Genomic DNA, 24,377 nt, shown 5'->3' with positions numbered 1-24,377 from the left:
CATCAAAGCAAATGGTGGGGATTCGTCCTTTCTAATGGCTGAGGAATATCCCATTGTTTATACAAACCACATCTTCTCTATCTATTCATCTGTCGATGGGCACTGAGCCTCCTCCCCCAGTTTGGCTATTGTGGACATTGCTGCTGTGAACATTGGGGGGCAGGTGTCCTGGCGTTTCACTGCATCTGTATCTTTGGGGTAAATCCCCAGCAGAGCAATTGCTGGGTCATAGGGCAGCTCTATTTTTAACTCTTGGAGGACCCTCCACACAGTTTTCCAGAGTGGCTGCACCAGTTCACATTTCCACCAACAGTGCAGAGGGTTCCCCTTTCTCCACATCCTCTCCAACATTTGTTGTTTCCTGTCTTGTTAATTTTCCCCATTCTCACTGGTGTGAGGTGGGATCTCATTGTGGGTTTGATTTGTATTTCCCTGATGGCCAGTGATGCCGAGCATTTTCTACGGGCTTGTTGGCCATGTCTATGTCTTCCTCCGTGAAATGCCTGTTCATGTCTTTTGCCCATTTCATGACTGGATTGTTTGTTTCTTGGGTGTTGAGTTTAGTAATTTCTTTATAGATCTTGGATCCTAGCCCTTTATCTGATATGTCATTTGCAAATATCTTCTCCCATTCTGTAGGTTGTCTTTCAGTTTTGTTGACTGTTTCTTTTGCTGTGCAGAAGCCTTTTATCTTGCTTAAGTCCCAATAGTTCATTTTTGCTTTTGTTTCTCTTGCCTTCATGGATGTATCTTGCAAGAAGTTGCTGTGGCCAAGTTCAAACAGGGTGTTGCCCATGTTCTCCTCTAGGATTTTTATGGATTCTTGTCTCACATTTAGATCTTTCATCCATTTTGAGTTTATCTTTGTGTATGGTGTAAGACAGTGGTCTAGTTTCATTCTTCTGCACATGGCTGTGGAATTTTCCCAGCACCATTTATTGAAGAGACTGTCCTTTTTCCAGTGGATAGTCTTTCCTGCTTTGTCGAATATTAGTTGACCATATTGTTGAGGGTCCACTACTGATTCTCTATTCTGTTCCATTGATCTATGTGTCTGTGTTTGTGCCAGGACCACACTGTCTTGATGATCATAGCTTTGTAGTACAACCTGAAATCCAGCATTGTGATGCCTCTGGCTCTGGTTTTCTTTTTCAACATCCCCCTGGCTATTCGGGGTATTTTCTGATTCCACACAAATCTTAAGATTATTTGTTCCAATTCTCTGAAGAAAGTCCATGGGATTTTGATAGGGATTGCGTTGAATGTGTAAATTGCCCTAGGTAACATTGACATTTTCACAATATTAATTCATCCAATCCATAAGCATGGAATATTTTTCCATCTCTCTGTGTCTTCCTCAGTTGCTTTCAGAAGTATTGTGTAGTTTTTAGGGTATAGATCCTTTACCTCTTTGGTTAGGTTTATTTCTAGGTATCTCATGCTTTTGGGTGCAATTGAAAATGGGATTGACTCCTTAATTTCTCTTTCTTCAGTGTCATTGTTAGTGTATAGAAATGCCACTGATTTCTGGGCATTGATTTTGTATCCTGCCACACTGCCGAATTGCTGTATGAGTTCCAGCAATCTTGGGGTGGAGTCTTTTGGGTTTTCTATGCACAGTGTCATGTCATCTGCGAAGAGGGAGAGGTTGACTTCTTTGCCAATTTGAATGCCTTTTATTTCTTTTTGTTGCCTGATTGCTGAGGCGAGGACTTCCAGTATATGTTGAATAGCAGTGGTGAGAGTGGACATCCCTGTCATGTTCCTGATCTTAGGGGAAAGGCTCCCAGTGTTTCCCCATTAAGAATGGTATTTGCTGTGGGCTTTTTGTAGATGACTTTTAAGATGCTGAAGAATGTTCCTCTATCCCTAAACTCTGAAGAGTTTTGATCAGGAATGGATGCTGTATTTTGTCAGATGCTTTCTCTGCATCTATTGAGAGGACCATATGGTTCTCGTTTTTTCTCTTGTTGATATGATCTATCACATTGATTGCTTTACGAGTGTTGAACCAGCCTTGCATCCCGGGGATAAATACCGCTTGGTCATGGTGAACAATCTTAAAGTACTGTTGGATCCTATTGGCTAGTATCTTGGTGAGAATTTTTGCATCTGTTTCATCAGGGATATTGGTGTATAATTCTCTTTTTGGTGGAGTCTTTGTCCAGTTTTGGAATTACGGTGATGCTGACCTCATAGAACGAGTTTGGAAGTATTCTGTCCCTCTCTATCTTTTGGAACAGCTTTAGTAGAATATGTATTGTTTCTTCTTTAAATGTTTTGGGTTTTTTGTTTGTTTGTTTGTTTGTTTGTTTGTTTGTTTTTACTGAAGTAAAAATTTTACTGGGTAACCTCACAGTGCCAGACTGGTTGATATATGGCTCCACTTTCTACTATAGGCCACTGTAGGGTTGAGGCAGGGGTTGGACAGGCATTTTAAGACAGCTCCCAGACCACGTGGAACAGGGTGGGCAGCTCAAGTGGTATCTCTGTTGATTCAGGGTAGTTTGAGGGGTAGGGACTGGCTCCAGGATCCCAACGTTCTGGGAAGAAGCTGCAGGTTCTGGACCACATTCCTCAACTGGGCCTGAGTATTCTCCATCTCAGCCAGGTAGTGCTCCAGACTTCGCAGCTGGTGATCCTCACTGCTTGGAGGGCCACTTTCTTTAAATGTTTGATGGAATTCCCCTGGGAAGCCATCTAGCCATGGACTTTTGTGTCTTAAGAGGGGTTTGATGACTGCTTCAACTTCCTCCCTGATTCTGGCCTCTTCAGTTTTTCTATTTCTTCCTGTTCCAGTTTTCGTAGTATGTGAGTTTCCAGAAATGCATCCATTTCTTCTAGATTGCCTAATTTGTTGGCATACAGCTGCTCATAATATGTTTTTAAAATTGTATTTCCTTGGTATTGGTTGTGATCTCTCCTCTTTCAGTCGTGATTCATTGAGTCTTTTCTTTTTTCTTTTTAATAAGTCTGGCTAAGTGTTTATCTATCTTATTAATTGTTTCAAAGAACCAACTCCTGGATTTGTTGATCTGCTCTACCGTTCTTCTGGTCTCTATTTCATTGAGTTCTGCTTGAATCTTTATTATCTCTCTCCTTCTGTTTGGTGTAGGTTTTGTTTACTGTTCTTTCTTCAGTTCCTTTAGGTGTGAGGTTAGCTTGTATATTTGAATTTTTTCCAATTTTTTGAGGGAGGCTTGTATTGTGATGTATTTCCCTCTTAGGACTGCTTTTGCTGTATCCCAAAGATTTTGAATGGTTGTATCTTCATTTTTATTAGTGTCTGTGAAGTTCTTTCATGTTTGATTTTTTTCCAAATTTCTTCTTGTGATTAAGTTCTAATTTCAAAGCATTGTGGTCTGAAAATACGCAGGGGACAATCCCAGTCTTTTGGTATTGGTTGAGACCTGATTTCTGACCCAGGATGTGGTCTGTTCTGGAGAAAGTTCCATGTGCACTTGAGAAGACTGTGTATTCAGTTGTGTTCAGATGCAAAGTGTTGTAAATATCTGTGAAATCCATCTGGTCCAGTGTATCATTTAGGCCCTTGTTTCTTTGGTGATGTTGTGCTTAGAATATCTGTCATTTGCAGAAAGTGCCGTGTTGAAGTCTCCTAGTACTAGTGTATTGTTATCTAAGTATGTCTTTATGGTGGTTATTAATTGATTGATATACTTGGCAGTTCCCACATTAGGGGCATAAATATTCATGATTGTTAGGTATTCTTGTTGGATAGACCCTTTAAGTATGATACAGTGTCCCTCTTCATCTCTTACCACAGTCTTTGGGATAAACTTTAATTTATCTGATATAAGGATGGCTACCCCTGCTTTCTTTTGAGGACCATTTGAATGGTACATGGTTCTTCAACCTTTCGTTTTCAGGCTGGAGATGTCCTTAGGTCTAAAATGAGTCTCTTGTAGACAGCATATAGATGGGTCTTGCTTTTTATGTCCAGTCCGATATCCTGTATCTTTTGATGGGATCATTTAGCCAATTCACATTCAGAGTAACTACTAAAAGATATGAATTTAGTGTCATCATAATACCTATTCAGTCCTTGTTTTTGTGGATTATTTCTTTGGGCTTCCTCTTTCTTTTACAGGGTCCCCCTCAATATTTCTTGCAGAGCTGGTTTGGTGGTCACATATTCTTTCAGTTTCTGCCTGTCCTGGAAGCTGTTGTCTTGTCCCTCACTGCGTTAAGAATTTTTTCTTTAGGGCAGTCTGGTGGCTTAGCTGTTCAGTGCCGCCTTCAGCCCAGAGCGTGATCCTGGAGACCTTGGGATCAAGTCCCATGCAGGGAGCCTGCTTCTTCCTCTGCCTGTACTCTCTCTGTGTGTCTCTCATGAATAAATAAATAAAATCTTAGAAAAAAAGAATTTTCTCTTTATCTTTGAAATTTGCAAGTTTCACTATTAAATGTCAAAGTGTTGAATGGTTTTTATTGATTGGGGGGGGGGGTCCTCTCTATCTCTTGGATCTGAATACCTGTTCTCTTCTCCAGATTAGGGAAGTTCTCAGCTATGATTTGTTCAAATATGCCTTGTGGTTTCTCTCTCTCTCTCTCTCTCTCTCTCTCTCTCCCTCTCAGCCTCTTCAGGAATCCCAATTATACATAGGTTCTTCCTTCTCAGTCTATCATTTATTTCCTGAAGCCTTTCCTCGTGGTCTCTTAATTGTTTTTTTCTCTTTTTTCCTCAGCTTCCTTCCTCACCATCAAGTTGTCTTCTGTGTCACTCGCTCTCTCTTCCACCCCATTAACCCTCATTGTTAGGACCTCTAGTGTGGTTTGCATCTCATTTAATCTATTTTTAATTTTGACCTGATTAGATGTCAATTCTGAAGTAACAAAGTCTCTAGAACCTTTTATGCTTTTTTCCAGAGCAACCAGTAGCTTTATAATTGTGCTTCTGAATTGAATTTCTGACATCATATTAAATCCATTCTGTAACTCTGTGGTGGAGTATAACGTTTTTGCTTCATTCTTTTTTGGTGAATTCTGGTGATGCCCCCCCCACCCTGCCGGGTGCTGGGCTCAGGGGGAGCTGTGTACCCCGTGAGGCCCCTATCCCCCCCAGGTTCCGGGCTCAGAGGGGGCTGTGTTCCCCGAGGCCCCTGCATCTGTCACCTGTCCCCTGCCCCGGGGTCCCGGGGTTGGAGGCAGGTGGTGTCTGAGGTCGGGCCCACCCCAGCAGGCTGCTTGGAAACTCGGCGTCAGGAAGATATTTTGTTTTTTAAGGTTGTATTTATTTATTTGGGAGATTGAGAAATAGGGAGGGGGGGAGGGAGGGGCGGTGTGGAGGCTGTGGAGGGAGGGTGGAGGCCCCCGTTGAGCCAGAAACCTGGGCGCTGGGTCCCCGACGAGCCCGTGACCTGGCCTGAGGGTTGTGGCTGAGCCGCCCAGGTGCCCCCAGGAAGATTTCTGAAGGCGGAAGGTTTCAATTAGAAAAAGTCCACTTGGGGGGATCCCTGGGTGGCTGAGCGGTTTAGCGCCTGCCTTTCTTTGGTCCAGGGCATGGTCCTGGGATCTGGGATCGAGTCCCACATCAGGCTCCCAGCATGGAGCCTGCTTCTCCCTCTGCCTGTGTCTCTGCCTGTCTCTGTCTATATATCATGAATAAATAAATAAAATCTTAAAAAGAAAAAGAAAAGGTCTACTTGGTAGTTGCAGTGTCTGTGGATGAGGAATGTCCTCATTTGTGCCCAAGTGGTAAAGGTTAGCAGGTGCTCACTAGGGAGCCAGGTTCAGATTGTAAGCCATTGTTCCCTTATCAAAAAGGTGAGAAGAAAGTGCTTTAAAAATTTTTTATGCTGGTAGAAGCACTCAATGCGAGGTCTATACTTTTAACAGATTTTTGGGTGCACAGGACAGTATGGCCTGCAGATGACGCTGAGCAGCAGACCTCTGGAACGTGTTCTGTTCCAGAAACTGGGTACCTGTTACCAGTGACCTCCCAGTGTGCACTCCCCCGCGCAGGCAACCGCAGGGTTGTCCGTTGCTTTTAGGAATTTGGCCGTGTTCGTAAGCAGAGGTTTGCACTTCTATTTACCTCCTGGACTAACTTACTTCACTTGGCATAATGGGCTCTAGGTTCTTCTATGCTGGCACCTACTGAAGGGCCCCTCCTTCCTTTTTAAGATTGAGTAATATTCCTTCCTATGTATCTATTACATTTTTTAGCCTGTTCATCAGTTGATAGACATCTAGACTGTTTCCACCTTAAGTGTTAAGGTTCCTCAAAATATGAAAAATAGAACTAGCATAGGATCTGGCAATATCACTCCTGGGTATTTATCCAAAAGAATTGAAATCAGGGTCTTGAAAAAAGATTAGCATTCCCATGTTCATTGCTATACTTTTGACAGTAGCCAAAACGGGGAAAGAACTTGTTTTTGAAGTTCAAATATTTAAGAAATGTCCATTTCACTATTCTCAAATCATTTTGCCACAGTTTTTGACAATTTCTAAACTTCTCATTTTATGAAAATCACTTCATTTTTTAAATTCCATTTTCCCCTACTTACTGCTTTTACTATTAAATGTTTTATTTCTTTTTCTTAAAAAATATTTATTTATTTATTCATGAGAGACAGAGAGAGAGAGAGAAAGAGGCAGAGACACAGGCAGAGGGAGAAGCAGGCTCCATGCAGGGAGCCCGACGCGGGACTTGATCCCAGGACTCCAGTATCACACCCCGGGCTGAAGGTGTCACTAAACCGCTGAGCCACCCAGGATTCCCCTTAATTTTACTTTCAAAGATCAAAATGTACACATGAATTTCCCAGCTAAGTCTCCATTTTTTGGTAGGGAGCAAAAAGAGGTTGTTACAGGCACTCTTTCAATTCCATAATTTGATTTGACTATGGGTGCCTTTAAGTGACATGAAATATCAAATCTACTAAGCTAACCTCCTTGTTCCTATTTATTGGCCCTCATATCTTGTAAAAAGTTGACTAAGAATTGTTAGAATTCCAGTAATCACTGAATAAACATCTCCCCTCTTCAATTCTATTTTAAGAATTTAGATCTTTAAAGAAATTTGACATCTTTTTTTCATGTGTGTTAATCAATTAGCTATTTGATTTAACCAACCCACTATGAAACGTTAACATTAACATTGTTTTAATGTTAAGTGATTTTTCAACTACCAGCACCAAATGTAAGATAATAAAATCTCTTCCTTTCTATAACATTTTGAATCCTTGTCTAAATAAGTAGCCCCATCGTGTACAGTTCCTCATACAGGCTTTCCTCCAGAGTAAATCAAAGGTAAAGGCTAAACATTCCCCCCTTCTATGAGATAAAATCTCCTAAACTATGGATGTAGGTATGGATATGTTTAACAGTCCTTATTTATTTCCACCAAATTATTAAACTTTCTAACACTGTAAAAGACATCAAAAAGTCACAAAATTCATTTGATTCCAGGTTGACTTTGTCATACCAAATATGCTGCCATGGACCAGTTCTGGGTCCTGGCAAAGCCACCTGTGCTAAGAAGACCATTTTTACATTACTGTGTCAAAGCATCACTGCCTTGACTGAGATTGATTTGTGATTTTGCTTCAAAAAAGCAAATCCCAGAGGAATGGTATCATAGAATAATAATACGTAATGTTAATAGCTTGATGTATATAGCAGACTGGCTGTATGCAGTGGCACTTCACCTAGAACTAGACTGAATGTTTTGACATTCTGACTTTTGCCTTGGCCTAAGTTCTCAAGAGAAGGAACTTGTATAACCATGGAACCCACAAGTTCCAAAACTCTATGGGCGCCCTATCTTCTTTCTCTTTCTGATCTACTGAAACTGTCTGCTGGAGTACTGACATATTCCTGTAATATATTTTTTTCATATAGCTGAAGATTCTAGAATTGTATGTCTTCATTAATCTAAATCACCTCTGAATTGTAATGTAAGCTGGCCCAATTAAGTAAGGATTTTCTTCTTGTAGAAAAAGAAATGTTTTAAGGCTAACTTCAAATATAATATGCAAAAAGAAAAATACATAATTCAAAAATAATATCCTGTATGACCTTATACCTCAGAATGGCTACAATCAACAACACAAGAAACAATAAATGTTGGTGAGGATGTGGAGAAAAAGGAACCTTCATGCAGTGTTGGTGGGATTGCAAACTGGTGCTGCCACTGTGGAAAAAAGTTTGGAGGTGCCTCCAAAAATAAAAAATAGAACCACCTTATTTCCACGTGTTCCAGTAATCACACTACCGCATATCTACCCCCCAAAACACAGAAATGCTAATTCAAAGGTATACACGGACTCCTGTGTTTATGGCAGCATTATTCACAAGAGCCGAATTTTGGAAGCAGCCCGACAGATGAGTGGATAAAGCAGATATGTGTGCCTATATCTCTGCATACATACATACAAACAGTGGAGTATTGTTCGGCCATAGTAAAGAATGGAATCTTTGCATCTGCAGCAGCCAGGATGGAGCGAGAGAGTATGACGCTAGCAGAGTGAGTCAGAGAAAGACATACCAAGTGATTTCACTCATCCGTGGAATTTGAGAAACAAAGCAAAAGAACAAAAGAAAAAGGATAGAGACAAATAAAAAAAAAACAGACTTAAGTGTAGAGAACGAGCCGATGGTTACCGGAGGGTGCGCAGGGAGGCGGTGAGGCGGGTGCAGGAGCTGAGGCGCTCGCTTGCCACTGAGCACCACGACCTGTGTAGAATCCTTGAATCACTATATTCACACCTGGAACCAATGTAACACTGCACGTTAACTCCCCTGGAAGTCGTACAAAAAACCTTAATGAAGAAATAGTGCCCTAAGGCGCCTTTGGACGCGTGCAGTGTTGCTGCCATGGCCCTAGCGAGGGGCCTGACGAGTCACGGAGGCCTCCCTCAGCGCCTCCCGCTGCTTCCCCGCACCTGTGCCACAGGTGGACACGGGGTGGATGGTGGTTTTCAGGAAGGCTTTCCTAACTAATTAAAAGTCTGCGGAAACTTTGGGGAAGTCTCGTTTTGTGCACCACTAGCTCATCGAGGCCTCAATTACTTTAAATTCACAGTTTTATTTTCTCCCCAACATCTGTTCCCTCCGTGCTCATCGGATAATGAACGGTTTACTTTCACCACCCCTAAACTACGACAGATATCTTCAATTCTGTCTCTTCAGGGTTTTGATTCCAGAAGGGAGAAGCAGAGGCAGGTGTATCTGGGCCTCCTGACCCTATGTGCCCAACCTGCCTACGCCTCAGGGCCCGCAGGGCGTGTGACATCATTGTCAGTTCCCATGAACTGCACGCAGGCTGTTTCTGTGAAACGGTGAGAGGCAGCTCATTTCTAACATTTTTCATTTATGATAGTCACAGAGAGAGAGAGAGAGGCAGAGACACAGGCAGAGGGAGAAGCAGGCTCCATGCACCGGGAGCCCGATGTGGGATTCGATCCCGGGTCTCCAGGATCGTGCCCTGGGCCAAAGGCAGGCGCCAAACCGCTGCGCCACCCAGGGATCCCTTCTAACATTTTTCAATTAATTTTTTCAGCTGGCTTTCAGCTTTTTTTTCCCCATGGAGCCAACGTTTTATTTTAAAATGAAGTTCTCCAAATCCCAAGCCACTTACTTGGTTCAGTAGTGTTTTCCTTTTTTTCCTATAGAAATTCCTCTAAAAGAAAGGAACCTTTAAAAAAGAGAAAGTGCTATAGCTTTTGTTAAATATCTCAGAAGATTAAATTCAGCTGAAAACTAATTTAGAAAGTAAATGATCCAAAATTGTTGATTTAATGTTGTCTTTTCATTACTGCCTGACTATGGTAGACAGAACCCAACCTTCGTGCAAGCTGGGAGCTCACTACTACAGTTTTAGATCCCAAGGTTAAAATTCATTTGCTGATTCTAGATACAATTTTGAATGGAGATTTGCGACTGAGAAAGTCATTCTTCAAATGCTAGAAGACATACTGTTCTATTAGACACTGAACGATAAAGAAGAAGCTTGAGGGGTTTTTTTTTTTTAATCTTTTAAACGTAGCAGAATATTCAAGGTTCCAATATAACAGCAGTAAGGCTGTTTTTTAATTGCAAAAAAACAGAGAGAGAGACGAAAGTACCTCTCTATTTGCACCCCTGACCTTTCTGCCTCTGACATTGACTATAGGATCTCCCCTGCATGTTATAAGCTCAGGTGAGTCAGCAGGGGGATGGCACCTGCGGAATCACATTTTTTTTTTTTTTAATAAATGAAAGTCAGACTTCCTTTACATCTGTAGCTTATCTCTTTCAGCTTGCTAAATCTGAAAGCCTGGTTCAGTCCTCCCTGTGCCATGCCTTTCTTCCCTCGCGTTAGTCAACCCTCTGATTTGTTTAAAAGGAAAATGCAACCTGTAGAGAACTTTTAACAGCCGTCTGGTGCCTTGCCAAGGGGCAAAGTTCTCTCCTTGGATAAAACCCATTTTTCTCCTCTTACGCGTCACTTGCCACTGCACTGGACCAGCAGGCAGGTGGGCCCAGCAGGATACGGTCCCAGCGCCCAGCCCAGGGAGATGAGCGCTGAGCCAGGGCAGCCTGCTGGGGGCCTACCCCTTGCCTCTCACCGAGAGCCTGGAAGGTCCCTTTTCTGGAATACTCTACTGTTGCTCTTGTTTCCAGCAAGATACTCACATTTTCAAATGTTGGGATAGCCCTTTCTTTCCTTCTCAAAGTTGAAACTATCTTGAGTTTTTCAGCAAGGAGGTGGAAATACAGATAAGTTCCCAGATTTCTTTCACAGGAACTGAAGTGTTAGAAATCAGGCAAATGTTAAGGAAGCTGGATGTACAAATAAATGATCCCCTACCATATAGTTTTATATGTTATAGTCAGATGGGCTGTGTTACTAGGTAGAAATTAAGAGGATATACACGTACACAAAAATTCATGAGATCTTTGATACCTCGATAGATGGCTTTGATGGGAACGTTTCCTAGGGTTTTCTGCAGGAAACTAATTGATAGGATCATTTACTTCAGATGGACCATTTTCCCACACTTTCTTTTTTAAAGATTGTATTTATTTAAAATTTTATTTACTTATTTATGCATGAGAGACACAGAGAGAGGCAGAGACCCAGGCAGAGGGAGAAGCAGGCTCTGTGCACGGAGCTCGACGTGGGACTCGATCCAGGGTCTCTGGGATCATGACCTGAGCCAAAGGCAGACGCTCACCCACTGAGCCCCCCAGGCGCCCTTATTTGTTTATTTATTCATTCATTTATTTACTTCTAGTGAGCAGGAGTGGGGGTGGGGAGCAGAGTGCAGGGAGAGCACGAACCTCGAGCAGACTCCTCACCAAGTGCAGAGCCAGTCAAGGCTCAATCTCTCAACCCTGAGATCATGACCTGAGCTGAAGTCGAGAGGTGGAAGCTCAACTGACCAAGCCACCCAGCTGCCCCTTTCCACACTTTCTCTGTCTCTCTCCTTTTTTAATGGGATTTTTCTTTCCTCTTACTCTCCTACCTGCTTGAGTTGCTTGGCATCGCCAGCTTTTCTTAGATCTGTGTGCTGCACAGCTGTACGATATCAAAGGAAGAAGTCCACTGTTTTTAATGTGCTAAAATAACAATATTTAGCTCGAACTATACTATCTTAGCCCTCAGGGAGCAACTCTACCAAATCATTTTCATTTGTGAAAGCAGAGTGGAGACGCAGACCTCAGAGATCACAGGCAGCAACCTAAAGGATAAAGACCTTATCCAAACAGTGGCAGCATGCCAGATGGAAACGCTGCCATAGGAAAAAATACATTTCCAAAGATCATTTTATAATAGTCAATAGAAACCAGGTTTCCCTTCTCTTCTTTTCTTCTTCTATTACCCTTAAACCTTTTTGTCAGAGGTGAGCAAGCCCAAAAATTGTCATGTTTGCTTCTTTGCTAAATCATTCATGCCTTCATTCATCTATACTTTTTCATATTAACATTTTTTTCTAAGATTTGTTTTTTATTTATTCATGAGAGACACACAGAGAGAGAGAGGCAGAGACCCAGGCAGAGGGAGAAGCAGGCTCCATGCAGGGAGCCTGATGAGGGATGTGATCCCAGGACCCCAGGATCATGCCCTGGGCCAAAGACACATGCTCTACCCCTAAGCCCCCCAGGGGTCCCTCATGTTAACATTTTTAATTGTTTGAAACTTTGATATCAAAAACTGTGGCTTGAATGTCATGAAATTTCTCTTGAAAATTTGGCTACTTGCATAACTACAGCTAAAGTAAAAAAAATGTTTTCTTAAATTGGAGGGCTGTTTCAAAAATGTAATGCAAGAAAAATCATGCTTTTGCTTTGATTTTAATGATAGACCCACCAGATTGTACCTCAGGCAGTGTAAGCCCTGAACCCACTGCGAGTCGCCTTGACAGAGCCTCAGATGTGCAGCCTGTAATTGGGCGAGAGCTTTGTATCACTTGAGCTCCGCATCCTTCTGAGTTGTAGCTTAATCTATTTAATACAAGGTTCCTTCCATTATACAGTTGACAGATTCCACTTGGCCGGAGGCTAAATGCTGGAACAAGAACTAAAGGCACTTAGATCTTTAGACCAGCTTCCAGTTAAGAATATACTAAGTAATCACCAAATGGCTACTATTCTGCACCTCTTTGGTGCAGACCTGGGACAAATGAACAGATATCAGGAAAAGATTAGTTTTTTAAAAAACCAGACATGTAAGATTTCTGTAAAAGATATATTCTCAAAAAAAAAAAGATATATTCTCATATTACAAAAGGAACATCATTAACAATTTTTTAGTACGACTTGTCTGATATTTCTTGTAATTCAGTGACCCATTATAATTTTCTTCCTATAAAATTGGAGGTCAGGTCATATGTTGTCACTAACTCCAGTATCTTTAATTCCCCGAGAATGATCCCCTTGAGTTTAAGGACCAGAGAAGTAGTTTGAAGGCTTGACTGGACTCTAATCAGTGCCTGGTGTAAATAGCTCAGTTCAGTAGAGATTATGTTTCCAACTTGTCTAAATATGAAAATAGGGAAAAAGCACTTTCTTACAGACTTTCCTTAATGTCACTCATTTTCTTCTCTATGCCTGCAACATAGAGCCAAATTTTCCATTCCAACAGAATGTATTAGGCCATGAAAAATTCAAATGGGATAACAGAAGTTATCCGAATTAACTTTCTGAATTGCAATATTTTGAAATAATGATATAGATTTGGTATGTGGAAGGGTAAATATTTGCTGAAAAAAGTCAAATTAGAAAAGAATTCTCTTTGTATGCATGTTTTTTGGATAAATTCATTCATTTGGTGCTAGTTTGAACTTTTGCATTTGAGCACCAGGGGGCAGGATATGCTAACTGTTGAATCAGCGAACACAAAAGTGCAGAAGAGGCAACTTCAGACAGAAGTGAAAATTCTCTGAATGGTTTCTCCACAGATCCTTTAGGGAAGGAGCTGTTGAATTGTTCACAGCATAATTTTCACACCAGTTATTTAAAAAATTGACTAATTATAGCGGAAAACTATTAAATCTCTCTTATAAGTAATTTTTATGATGTGGTGATTTGTCCCATTTAATTTTTAATAATCATGAGCTTAATTTAAAACTGCAATCATAAATGAATTGAAATAAAATGAAAATAATGGTTTCTCATATATCCCCTTGTTTACAGATCACTCTCTTCCTAATTATTTCAACTCAAATCTCATAGATCTTCATAGAGAACAGTAATTTTTTTTTTTTAAGATTCTATTTATTTATTCATGAGACAAGCACAGGGAGAAAGGGGCAGGTTCCATGCAGGGAGCTTGATGTGGGACTCGATCCCAGGTCCCCAGGATCACGCCCTGAGCCAAAGGCAGATACTCAACCACTGAGCCACCCAGGCATGCCCAAGAACAGTAATCTTGATAAGAAAGAAATTCATTGTGGAAACGTTAGAAAATACAGAAAAATATATGTAATTTAGGATTTTTTTGAGAGGTTTTGGGAATCCTGAATAAACAAAATACTGTTTTACTAGTTTCTCTCTGATAACCTTTAGCCATTTCACCTGCCGACAAGGAAAGACGGTAGTCCTTTGAGAACCGAAGTTAATTCAAGAAGAGAACAGTTCCAAAGACAACAGAAAGATCTAGCATGGGTTTTTTATATTCAGCTTTCTGAAGTCAGACTTTTTGGAAGAAAAGACAACTGGCTTGGGATTGAAAATTATACATTTTCACTTGTGCTAGGGAAGCTGAAGAGTATTTCAAAAGCAAAATCCCAACTGGGCATAGATAAAGGACTTAAAACTTATGTAATTTTTAAATTGAGGTATAATTGACATACTGGTTTCAGATGTGCTAAGTGATGATTTGATATTTGCATCTTTTGAAAAATACACAGTAAGTCTAGTTAACATACATCACCTACATAGTCACACAGTTTTTCTTATGAGAAAGAACTTTTAAGATGTATCCTCTTAGCAACTTCCAAATATGCAGTATAGTGTTGCTAACTCTAGTGACCATGGCATCCACCAAATCCCCTGACATGATTGCTTTATAAATGGAAATTTCTACCTTTTGGTCCCCGTCGCCCATTTTGCCAATCCTTCCACTCCCTGCCTCTGGTAACCACCAGTCTGTTCTTTGTAGCTATGAGTTTGGTGTTTTGTTTTTAAGATGCCACATATAGGTGAGGTCATACAGTATTTGCCTTTCTCTATCTGACTTATTTCATTTAACATAATGCTCTCTGGGTCCATGCATGTTGTCTCCAATGACGGAATTCCATTCTTTTTTTTTTTAATTTTTTTTTAAATTTTTTATGATAGTCACAGAGAGAGAGAGAGAGAGAGAGGCAGAGACACAGGCAGAGGGAGAAGCAGGCTCCATGCACCGGGAGCCTGACGTGGGATTCGATCCCGGGTTTCCAGGATCGCGCCCTGGGCCAAAGGCAGGCGCCAAACCGCTGCACCACCCAGGGATCCCCTCCATTCTTTTTTATAGCTGAATAATACCCCATTTTAATAATCAAAATATTTTTGAGAGAGGAAACTGTTCATAGATATATTCAAGGTAAACAGCATTTATTTACAAGTACATGTATATTGATCCCATTGACCTTTCCTTTAATATTATCAATGATAAGTCCTAAACACTTTATTATAAGTAAGTATAAATTCCTCAGGTGCATGAACAATATCTTTACTCCTCTCCTCATTTCTTTTCAGTGTCCAAGCAAAACCTATGACCCACTGATTAAATCCACCCGAGATTTTCCAGATGACGTCATCAGTTTCATAAAGCGGCACCCTGTGATGTTTAAACCAATATACCCAGTTGCGGGAGGACCAACATTCAAACGGATCAATGTGGACTACAGACTGACCCAGATCGTGGTGGATCATGTTGTTGCAGAAGATGGCCAGTACGACGTGATGTTCCTTGGAACAGGTATGCTAGAGCCAGATTATGCTTTCTTTCCAAAGAATTTTTCACTATTAGACAAACAAAACAAAAACTTCAAAAAGATTATTGGTCAAAATCAAACTGAGTGATTATTAGCTAATATCTAGTCAGTATTTCTTAACATTGCAGAACACATGCTTTGAAGTGACAGTTGTCAATATTCCCAGCCTCCCTTAGCATTATTTGAGATTTCAGGATATATTTGTATGTCAGACAATATACATGTAGATGCTATAATATGCCTGCTTTGGTAGGTGCTCAACACATATTTGTTGGTTGACTGTGGACTAACTAAAATTAAACAAGTTTGGTTAAGCAATGTTTATTTTTGAACTTCACATTTTCCTCTCTCTGGGGAGATATTTGATAAGCCACCTCAAAGATCCCTTCACCTAATTTTGAGAATGGCTGACTAAGTTGATTTAAGATGGCTTTTCAAAAAGTTACACAATAGTTTGTAAAGATCTTTAAGCAGAAACTTGTTGGAAATTATCTCTCCTGTCTCTGAATTTTGTGGATTAAGTATCACTTTCATTATTAGAACCCATTTTATTTGTTTTTGTCTCTCAACTCAATAATTATAAAATGATTAAAAATATTTTTCCAGAAAAAGAAGTATTGCTTATTTAGTATGTCTCAAAAAAAAAAAAAAGAAAAAGAAAAAAATTCTCTAAGAATATAATGTGAATTCTAATGGCAGTAAAGGCAACATGCACCATTTAGACAGAAGTACTCCATCCTGGATAATGTTACATGATTTAATGAATCAGGCATTGCATAAAGAAATAGAAATTAATGGGTTTTCAAGAAATGGATATTTTTACTGAAATAGATTTTCAGAACTACAGAACAGTCTTATTTTTTAAAATACACTGGCTTTACAAAGTGGGGTTTCTTACAGAGCCTGTGTGACAGGCTCAGGCCTTTCAGGATCACCAGTTGTCAAGCCTGATTATGTAGCAGATGGCAACGCCAAGACCCAGGAAAGTAAGTGATGCTCTCAAGACTATGGAGACTGCTACTGACACGACAAAACTTGAAATAATTAGTATTTCATAAATTTAAGGAGTTTGCCACTTAATTTGCGGTCCCCACCTAGAGCATTCCTAGGCCAACATTTCCAGCGTTATAAATGCCACTCAGCCACTAGATGGTACTACCTGACTTTCACTGAGAAAACTGTAGCCGACTAAGATGGATTGACTTTCAATTATGACATTTGGAAAATGTATATTCAATATTTTTCAAAGATTCTAGAATCATTTAAAAACAGAGTTAAGTAATTCAGACTATTTTTTTGCAAATAGGATCATTACCATACATGTGAATATTCTTCAACCACAGTGGCAGCATGTATTTTGTATAAGTTAATTTCCAAATGAGATTTTTTTTCTTTTTTCTAAAACCTTCTTTTGATTGACTTACTGCAATAGCATGCCACCTTGTAAACTGCAATACAGGATCCTCCATTTAAGGCATCTTTACTAAATGTCAATTTTTGGTGTGTAGTCTTTCAATTTTGGTTAATCTTTTAAAGTAAACTAAAATAATTTTAAACAACACTTCAGTTTCTAGCCAATTAGGAATGTTTCTGTAAATAAAATGTTTGATGAGTGTGCTACAGTTTCCCCATATGGATGGCTTCAGTGATTTCTCTTCCATTTGTTAACATGATTTTAAATTGTATATATCTTACCTTTCATGGTAAGTTGGATATAAGAACTGCATAAATATTTCTTACATTGAGAGAAAAAAGTTATTTTAGCATATTTTTACCTTTCAATTAAGTTACAGAAAGGTTATTTCACTTTTGTTATAATTTTTACCAATATTTAAGTGAGACATATATTCCTTTTGCTAGGAATATACTTCAAGTGCATTCTTTTAAAATTTTCTTTATAAATATGTGTTTTATGGGCTAAAAACTACCATGCTTTGGAAGGAGGGAATCATATCCCTTAAGCTTCACTTCTTGCATTTTTATTTATCTGACTTCTTGAAACATGAGGGGAACAATGTGAAGGTTGCTAGGCATATACTTACAGCCAAACACTGAAGCAGAAACAGCAGGATCATAGGTGATGTATTTTTTCAGACATTGGGACAGTCCTCAAAGTGGTCAGCATTTCAAAGGAGAAGTGGAATATGGAAGAAGTAGTACTGGAGGAGTTGCAGATATTCAAGGTAAGACAGTCCAGAGCTCCAGAAGCCGTGGTTAAACTTAGTAGCCTCCGGTACCCAGGACAGTGTGTTTCTCCTGAACAGGTCTGTACATCTCACTCCCTTATTTTCCTTTTCCTTAGCCATGGAAAAAAAGTTTTAAAAGCAACTGACAATGGGACCCCCATTTCTCTGTAGAATGCCACTAAATTCAGGGCTCCTGGGATTCCCCTCATTACTTTATTCTCCAAGCATGTGGTCAGACAAATCGCCACAGTAAATGAAAGCCTGGGGTCTCTTTGACTATCCAGATGCTTTTCTACTTTATAAATTTTACTTTTCAACTTTTCCTCAATTGAATTTGAGAAAACTGGAAGACTGTATAAATCACATGTCCCTGCTTTTCTGTAAGGAATTTTTTTTTTAAGGTTTCATGAGATTAAGTCTTCATTCTTTATGTATGCTACATTCACCTAAAGAGTTAGTAGATTTAAAATAATAGTTTTCCGGATTTGGGGAATGTCTTTGACTTTTAACTATACATTTGAATTGTGGCGTTCTTTGTAGATGCTCAGTGAAGTTTATTTTAAAAGTATTTTCTGAGAATAACATTAGAAGTAAAATTGTATCTCTGAGAGGGGCTTTTAAAAAATATGTTGTTTATAACATTTTTGTTGAGATAATTCATTAAAATGGGCTGTTTCTCTGTGAATATCCATTGCCTCAAAATGGAGCAGAGCCCTCCACTGTGAGGAGCTCAAGGTAATTAACATGCTGAGTCCCACAGGATCCTTTACATTGTGATGATAATAGTGGTCAAGGAGTTAACTAGAACAAGATCCGCTATCTGGCATCTACCAAAAACAAAGTCTTGTGTGGTTCCTGAGGGAAAAGCCATGTCAAATAGAAGTGTGAACCCAGAAGCCAAAAATAAACCCCCCACAATACATAGGTCGCATTAGAATAAGTTTTACTTGTTGGCTGTTAGTGGTCAAGAGCAATTGTTTGGATTCCAGTGTTAAGATTAGATTATGACCCTCTTTCCTTTATTAAAAAAACAAAAACAAAAAAACCCCAGGGCTATTGGATAGAACTTTCTCATTTTAACATTTTTCTTTCATTTTTTTACGTATTAAAAAAAAAAAAAAAACCTTGGATACCTGCTTCTGTTTACTGGTGTGTAAATAGCAGCTGGTAAGAAATGAATGAGTAGTAAATAGGTAGATGATAAGTAGAAGAAAAAAATTTCAAGCATTCCATCCTTTGGTAGCTTTTGTGTTCATGTTTCTAATTTTATATTGCATGCACAAACTATTTGTAGTTTCTACAAATAAAGCTAGCCCTAGTTCATATCACAAAATCATGTGCATCAGTAGCTTGCAGTGTTCCATAAAGAATATGCTCACCCATAACTTTTCAGAACTCTGCTACTTGAGCAAGTTTTTGAACTACTGATCTAAGTAAGAACAGAACGAGGTAATAAATAATTATGGAGATGTTCTTGTCAACGCTAGTTTGAATTATATGGAAGCAGTTAAGATAAGCAGATTTAGAAGGAGAAGCCTTGTGGGTAACTGGGGGAGATTTTCAAGGCAGAGTATTTCCTCATACATTTAGGTAATTTTTTGTAATAATACACTTTAAAATAACTACTTTGATAATTTCTACTAAGGTAGAATTACGACACATTGGAAGGAAATTGCAAACATTAAGATCCTTTTCCCCACTATGTAACAGGCCCTTGAAGTTTACTGCAGTGATCTGTGGTACATGACAAAACAACATATTAGCTACTATAAAAAACTGTTAATAATTGTCTTTATTAACATTTGACTTTTATTTTCAGCACTCATCAATCATCTTGAGCATGGAATTGTCTCTGAAGCAGGTACTTTCTAATTTTTGTGTAAAAATTAACTACAAAAGCAACAGATTGCTTGAATTCAAGTTCATTTTGGGGAAAATCTATCAAAATTGGAAGTTAAATTATAAGTGATGTACAAAGCTCTAGATTATCTGTGTTTTCTATGAACTGATTAGAGGCCATTGTTGCAGTCTTGCCTTAGGAGACGTAGAATCAAATATCATGAATTGAATGATGTATTCCCCCCTTCCCTGGGCTCCTGAAAACTGAGTTCACTTTCTGTGTCTCATGAAGATGTGTTTCTATCAAGGCCATAAGAAATTAATGTAGAACACCAGCCCTAATCACTAAAAGTATTTTTTTAATCAAGGAGTCTAGGAGTTAGACCATGGACTGTGGTGGCGAAGAGCCCAACAGTCAACCTCCAGCCTTCCACTTAGTATCTGACTCCTGGAATCAATTTCCTTAACAGTGGAGTTAGAAATAAAATCTGCCTCCTAATAAATGGATGCTGCGTGCAAAATTCTAGACAGAGAGTTGGTGCATTGTAAGTGTGAAGTAAGTAGTAGCTAATAATAACAACAATAATGATATTAAATTCCACAGAGTTTAGATATGATACTCCAAATCCCAATTGATTCAAGAAGTTCAGACTTGCATTAGGATACGAAAGTTCTGGGACAATATGTTTAATATATTAGGTACTGCTAACATTGTCTTAATCTACTATGCCATAGAAATGATACAGAGATTATTAGGGAAAAGATCCAAGTAGAATTCTTCTTTGGTTTTTTCCATTAATTTGTTTCCTCAACATTTAGTTCTTGGAGGCCTACTACTATCCTTGGAGACAGTAATGAATGAATGGCATAGCCCTTAATTTGCAGAAGCTCACAACGGAGCCAGGAGGTGAAGGGGCATGCTAAGAGCGCAGAGCAATAATGGAAGCACGTACTGGGAGCTAGTCTGAGGGAGCCAAGTGGAGTGGGAGAAGACAGCAAAAAGAAGAGACATGTACCTGAACTATGAAGGATGGTTCAGTTAACCAGATAAATTGAAAGAGGGTGAGATGAGGAAGCCTGTGCCAAGGGGAAGAGGAGAACATCTGGAAAAGTGGGAAGAGTGAGAGGCCATGGCTTATTCTAACAAATTTGTGGACAATTAGAGCAAAGGGCATATGTGTATGCAAGACACCAGGAGGCTAGAAATGAATCTGGGATTTTAAGACAGAGCCAAATTAGATGCATCCTTTTTATGTAAGGACGATGAAAACCTTTAAAGATTTTCCACAGGAATATGTTGTGATAAGATTTTCCTCTTAGGAAGATCTGTCTAGTGTGGCAGGAGGATGGACTGAGTCCTGGGGTTGAGCTGGGAGTTGCCAGAAAACAAGGCTGAAGCCAGTGGGAATCTTAGGACACTTAGACCTAATTGGGACAGAAATGATAAGGACCAAGACTAAGGCGGTGACAATGGCAGAGCCAGTGAGAAGGAAGAAGGGGAGGTGGAGAGTTGGATGTAAGGGAATGGGAAGGAGACGGTGACTGACTGAGGGAGAACTGCCCCCTTTGTGTCCCGGGGGACCAGGGAGCTGCCTCTCAGCGAGGCAGGGTAGCAGGGCTAGATTTAGGGCAATCAGGACGTCCACTTCAGGATGGCCACTGACTTTGTACACCAAGAAAGGCGAAGAAATGAGGATAGAGAAGAGGGAACACCTAACACTGAACGCAAAGAAAGGAATCATCAAAGTGGATCAGAGCCTCGGGCAGAACTGAAGAAGGAGAATGAGGAAAAGTAAAGAGAGTTTCAAGGAGGGTTCCTTCTTGGTGTCAAACCCTACGGGGAATTGAAGTAAAACAAGTGTTCAGCAGGATGCACTGTGCTCAGCAGCCAGGAAGTCCTAATGACATTTTAATGGGCCAGAGAGGGAGAAGACTGATCTGTACGGGCCCAGGATATGCATGTTGTTTGTGTCAATATTTCTTTGTCAGATCTTCCTCCTTTGTTCAATGTTTGATATGGTCCAGTAGCATTTACCCGGAGTTCCCTGAAGGCACAGACTCTGGCTTCTCCAGCTGCATCACCCCTCTCCCCGCCTCCTCCAACATATTCCCTCGAGGAAATGCAGCTATAGAGAGCAAGGCGTTACTTCCAGGACTTCTTTTCAGGATGGGACTGTGTGTGCCCAGTGTCATAGTATCCTGAAACCTTCCCTTAGAGATGTGGCATCTTCCAAGCCTCTTTAATACTTTCTTCACAAGTGATCCCCAATATTTTCTCTCCCTCCTTTAACCCATTTTTAAAAGATTTTATTTATTTATTCATGAGAGACACACAGAGAGAGGCAGAGACACAGGCGGAGGGAGAAGCAGGCTCCCTGTGGGGAGCCCGATGTGGGAGTGGAACCCAGGACCCCAGGGTCACAACGTGAGCCAAAGACAGAGGCTCAACCACTGAGGCACCCAGGCATCCCATCTTATAACCCATTTTCCTTCAGGGGTCAGTAAATATTTCATTAGCAAATGAAATGGTTCAAACCACAAGAAAGTCGTGTAAATCCCTGTTCAGTCATCTCTTGTGTAAGAAGCCGCAGCAGAGGGGGCCCATCCACGTTGCCTATAGCGTCTGTGCTTAATATAATCTACTAACACAGATTTTCCACCATTGGGAAAGAATTTGACGTCTTAATTCCTCAGTCTAACAGCTGGTTCTTGACCTTCTTAAATTACTGCCAAGGTTATTCTAGCCCTAGAATGCTGCCCATTTCAGCGTCAACATCATCAAACCACCGTCCTGCCAGGAGTGGAAGTGCCTGACTTATCTTACTCTGTGTTCTGTTACTACACAAGTGCTCATGTGCTGGACTAGGGACACCCGAGGAGACAGATTTAGGACTGTGGTGTGGTTTTCAAGAAAGGGAAGTTCCTAAGACTAGTCTGAAAGATGCTTCCAATTCATTTGTTTTGCCTGATTTGTAGCAACAATTGTACATTGGCTCCCGAGATGGATTGGTTCAGCTCTCCTTGCACAGATGCGACACTTATGGGAAAGCCTGTGCAGACTGTTGTTTGGCCAGAGACCCCTACTGTGCCTGGGACGGAAATGCATGCTCTCGGTACGCACCCACTTCAAAGAGGTAAGAGGCACTTCGAGCTCAGGGGAAGCCTTCTTTTCTACACAGTGAATATGTCACATGAATACCTGTCTTCTGGTTTAAAGAGAAAATATATAGCAAACGTAGTCTGTGGCAAGAATATCAAAATTAGATGTTGTTTAACACTTTTGCATTGAAACTCAGTGTTGAAGGAAGATATAATAGTGTTCTGAAATTCTGAAATGTGGAACTTTAAAAGTGCTGAGAAATTGTGTATATTCTTTTACCTTGATCTACGTTAAACACCATTAAAGGTTTCTCTTGACCACGTTCCCCTTGCTTACATTCCTCCCTTCTTCCCTTATTTTAAAATATGTATATACTTAGCCTTACTGTTTTGCAAATAATATACAAGTATGTGTGTTTGTAGAAGTGTGGATTACACACAGCTCACAGCACATCTCAGTGACTTGGTACGATTTTATTTTTACTACAATAACTCTAACTTGGTCAGCTTCTGCCAACATTGCCCTGCTGTTTGTTGTTCATTGCTTTATGTGCTCTTAAAAATCATGCTATTTCGAGCCAATGATACCCAGCTAGAAATTTATTCTAGGCACACATGGGCACAAGCACCACAAAGTCATTTAAGCACTGATCGTTTCAGTACTGTTTGCAAAAGCAAAGTTATTAGAAAGAACCTGAATGCCATCAACATGACTGATGCTGGCTAAATATATTATGATAATAATTTTTTAAATGTATTCTATAGTATTGTTCAAAGTGTATTTTTCCTCTAGGTAAAATATCAGCAAATTGTATATGGGATTTGTTTTTAATCTTTAGGTCTAAATTAAGAAAATTCAATGATAACAGGTGAGTTACACTAGAGCATACACACTTGTTTCTTGTTTGACAAATCAGTCAAATTTCAAATTCTAGGAGTCACAGATTGAATATATAATACCACAGAAGATACTGCTTAGAACTGGGAGACGTTTTATATTCCTTGAAATGTCTGCATTAGATGTGAACGGAGAGATACCATTATTACAAGTCGAAAGTAAAAAACATCAATATTTTGTTATAGTTTTTGGCTAGGGATATACTTATCAGAGTGAGTCCTTGGGGAATATATTTTTTTTTTCTAGAAGCTAAAAACCAAGAGTGCTCATTAGTTGGTAATGAACCTTCAGTTTGATGAATTGACCCTGTTTCTTAAGAAGCCAAGATTTAGAAACATTCTTGACCTTATGTGCCTTATACCATCATAATTTTTCTTCTTATATTTCCCAAGACTGTATCTCTGATCATACAGACATGCCGCTGTGATATTTTCCCTTACCTTAACATAATGTGCATGTGAGCCAAAAATGTGTATGATAGATGAAACTTGTACGGGGTTATCACCTGGTCAGCAATGCCCTTAAGGAACACCCTGGATATTGCAGAGTTTACTGTGACTTTATAGTTGCCGACGCAGCAACATACGATAGCCAAAGCCAATGAAAATATGCTGCAAGAGTTTAAGACTACTTTAACTTTGATGTAGCAGTTTCTTCTTTTTTTATGCTATAGCTACTATTTTCTCTAAAGGAAAATATGTGACAATAATGCCCAACAGAATTATTTATTATGATCATTGCCTCTACTCTCGGAAGAACAGTGTGAACAACCTGTCAGCAGATAAGAGTTCCTTCGAGCCATTTATATCATGTCAAACCTGTACTCCCATTTGAGGTGACAATATTTACTTTATTGCTTAATCAAATCTATGTAATATGCATCTTCATATGGTAAGGAATTGGGCATTTGTGTTTACTTTCCTACCC

The 24,377-nt window shown here is 39.8% G+C and overlaps 1 protein-coding gene across 4 annotated transcripts in view; it reads left to right on the top strand.

Annotated features, from left to right (window-relative positions):
• The window catches only part of SEMA3D (semaphorin 3D), a 205,491-nt gene that overhangs the window by 160,751 nt on the left and 20,363 nt on the right, over positions 1–24,377 (top strand). For all 4 annotated transcript variants that reach the window (XM_055300973.1, XM_055300974.1, XM_055300976.1 and 1 more), the window contains 4 exons: positions 15,190–15,412; positions 17,523–17,611; positions 19,434–19,475; positions 22,430–22,587. In XM_055300973.1, coding sequence (XP_055156948.1) covers positions 15,190–15,412; positions 17,523–17,611; positions 19,434–19,475; positions 22,430–22,587 — 512 coding nt within the window. The remainder of the gene's footprint in view (positions 1–15,189; positions 15,413–17,522; positions 17,612–19,433; positions 19,476–22,429; positions 22,588–24,377) is intronic.

This window comes from Nyctereutes procyonoides, unplaced genomic scaffold (genome assembly GCF_905146905.1).
Source record: "Nyctereutes procyonoides isolate TBG_1078 unplaced genomic scaffold, NYPRO_anot_genome, whole genome shotgun sequence".
Lineage (NCBI taxonomy): Eukaryota > Metazoa > Chordata > Mammalia > Carnivora > Canidae > Nyctereutes > Nyctereutes procyonoides.
The sequence above is the reverse complement of the archived record's forward strand: the minus strand, read 5'-3'. Positions and strand labels throughout refer to the sequence as shown.